Raw genomic sequence first — 2,893 nt, 5'->3', positions numbered from 1 at the left:
ATAATTATATGCCCCTAGATATACTAACATTTCCTCATCTGAAGCTACGTAGAAGTATTTCTTAATTAATAAATAGTTGCAAAACTTAAATCTACTTAATAAAATTGAACAATAGTATTATTTAATAGTCAGCTAGGTAGCTAGACAAAATGACAGAAAGATAGAAATCAATTATGCAGACTTAGGTTTGAAACCCACAATTACCTTATTTAATTAACTTACTGAGAACAAAGCTACTGTTATCCTTTCTAATAAGTCGGCATTTAACCTTGTGGTATTACCTGCATAACAAAATTTAAAGGCAAATCTATATATATATATATATATATATTTATTCTCCTCACATATCCCATATATGTCATTGAAACACAGACTTCATTGTTTCATTCAGTTTAATAAATTCTACAAATGAAGAATCTATTTCAGTTTGTGTTTTTTTTTCTTGTTGTTGTTATTGTAGATGAACAGTAAAATTCACAAACAAGATAACATGGAATATGTAACATCCCAGACTGCCTTACTAGTTATATTCAATCCAGACTCTAATATGAGTCTGTTTCCTTTGACCGAGGTTTATAATACAATGTAATGATGTAAAACAGTGCAGATATTTTCTCTCCAGCTTACCTGAGGCTCGTATTTCCAATTGTCATTTAAACTATCTGTGTTATCATTGTCACCAGGATCACTGTACTTGTAAATAGAAGCAGAATACAGAGGCATTCGCCGACCTTGATCGAAAAGAGATGCGAAATAATACTTATTTTGCCATGACTGACATATCCTGGCATAATTGTTGTTAGTAAATCCGGCAGGTTCCTTGTTTTGGTAGAAGAACTTTGAGCAGGCAGAGTTTTGAAAGGTGGCCGTGATGAGAACATCGGCATGTACCTGCCACAAAGTGACAAAGCCAAGGATAGGAATTATGATAAAAGTCAGCATATTTCAGAAAACCAAGCTGTAAATACTTTAGTACTGATGGAGAGAACTGCGTTCTGCCTCAGTGGATAAAATGTGCCTCGTTGTCTTCTTTTAAAATCCCTCCCCCTTCCTTCACTTCTTTCATGAGTTCAGGACACCTGTTGTGTAAGTTTTCATGATTCCACAGGCAAACAAACATACATCTATCAGTTCAAGGGAAAATGTGCAGGTGACATAAAAGGGGTGTGAGAAATACACTTAGGCTATAGTGATTATGAAAAAAGACTAAGACACTAAACTGTAGATTTAGTAGCCACAGTTCTTTGAATCTTATTGAATAGACAAAGTCTGTGCATACCGCAGGGACAAATTCACTCTTTGATTTTGGTTTCAAGCCCTCCAGCTGGAGCTATGGGGAAGACGAAGGTAATGCCAATATAACATGACCCTGTGTCAACATCCTTCTATACGGCTAATATTCTAGGGGTCTGACAAGAGTCCCATAAGCTCTAGGGGACAAATGTTCTGTGGTAGATTTTATGACTTTTTTGAAAAAAAGTTGTTTATGTATTTAATTTTTTTGTTTTACTGTTAAAGAATGTATAAATCTACTAAAAAAAACAGCTTAACATGGCAAGTCCAGAACACCCATGGATGGATAAACACACTGCAAATTTCATAAAGAAAGAATGCATACTGAAATACTTAAAACAACTAGCTTTATTTGAATTTCTGACCAACACTGAGCTAGAAAATTATCTTGATGCACATTTCCACCACTTCTTGCATCTAAGCAGTGGTGATATATTGTATACAGTAACCTCTGAGATCATCAGTAATTAAGGGGAATAGGAAACAGGAAATAGAGAAATGTGAACTTTTTTCATTTAGGAGATTTCATGTTCTGTATAAAACAAATATGAAAAATGTCAAACTTACTTAAGAACTGTCTGTAGACACCTGGAAAACTTAAAAATGGCCCACGGCAAAAATAAATAAATAAATGTCTGCATGAAATTACATTATACAGAAGTCTCACACATTTTAGACGTTTCTCTGAGAAGGTATCTGTATTAGATCACTGCAGGATAAAGGAACATACCTCCTATTTGTTTTTTTAAATCTGGGTATCTTAGCTGAATGAATATTTTTTTACTGATGTCCATAGCAAAGCTTACTGAATTATTTCAATTTGTAGGCGCAGAACCCATGAATTTCTAGCCTGCTATATTACAATCGCAAGTATTAATATACAAACTGTTTAAGACATTCACACATACCAATATTCACCCTTTTAAATCTATGTTGGTAGTTCAAAGAAAATACTACATTTCAGATGATATTTCCCCAAAGGTGTTGTGTGACAACTACTGTCTGACTATATTTGACTCTGGATTGGATTTATTTATTTTAGGTTTGGAAACGTTCAATATGTTTTTGATTTTTGCTCTTATATTACAGTTTATTTAAAATTTTGTGTTACCTCAAAAGTTTTTTTTTCCTAGTGTTCTAAAAGTTCTTGGATAGTATCAGTTAGGAAAGAATTCCTTTCCATTCACTGACTGAAAAGGAATCCAGTCTAGCGAATTAGTGGGACGGGGTGAGAAATAGAATGTATTTAGCTGTAAGCATTTAACTGCATTACTACTTAGCTGAAGTGCCATGTGACTTCATTTGATTCTTTATCCAGCCACCTGCCGCATCTCTATTGTACTGTTAAAGTTGGTAGCTTTTGAGATGCCCACCCCTACTATAAATTTGACTCTGGACAGTCCTCCCAGTCTCATCTCATTACCTCATTCTACTGAGCACTGAGAGATCAACTGGGAAGGCCCATGAGCTTGAGTTTTCTGTTTCACACCATCCCACACACACGTGCACACATGCACATGCACACACACATACACATCTGTAGAATTTTAGTCTATTATTTATGCACCATCTTCATAATTGCACATCTACCAAAATGGCT

At 34.7% G+C, this 2,893-nt stretch overlaps 1 protein-coding gene across 1 annotated transcript in view; it reads right to left on the bottom strand.

Moving 5' to 3' along the window:
* The window catches only part of LOC122790512 (endonuclease domain-containing 1 protein-like), a 69,816-nt gene extending 68,874 nt beyond the window's left edge, over positions 1-942 (bottom strand). Inside the window, exon 1 of the mRNA XM_044058062.1 lies at positions 628-942. Coding sequence (XP_043913997.1) covers positions 628-942 — 315 coding nt within the window. The remainder of the gene's footprint in view (positions 1-627) is intronic.
* Between the last annotated feature and the right edge of the window lie 1,951 nt (positions 943-2,893).

This window comes from Protopterus annectens, chromosome 16.part0 (genome assembly GCF_019279795.1).
Source record: "Protopterus annectens isolate FY-2018-M chromosome 16.part0, PAN1.0, whole genome shotgun sequence".
In the NCBI taxonomy this organism is placed as follows: domain Eukaryota; kingdom Metazoa; phylum Chordata; order Ceratodontiformes; family Protopteridae; genus Protopterus; species Protopterus annectens.
Note: the sequence above shows the minus strand (reverse complement) of the source record. Positions and strands in the feature narration are given on the sequence as shown.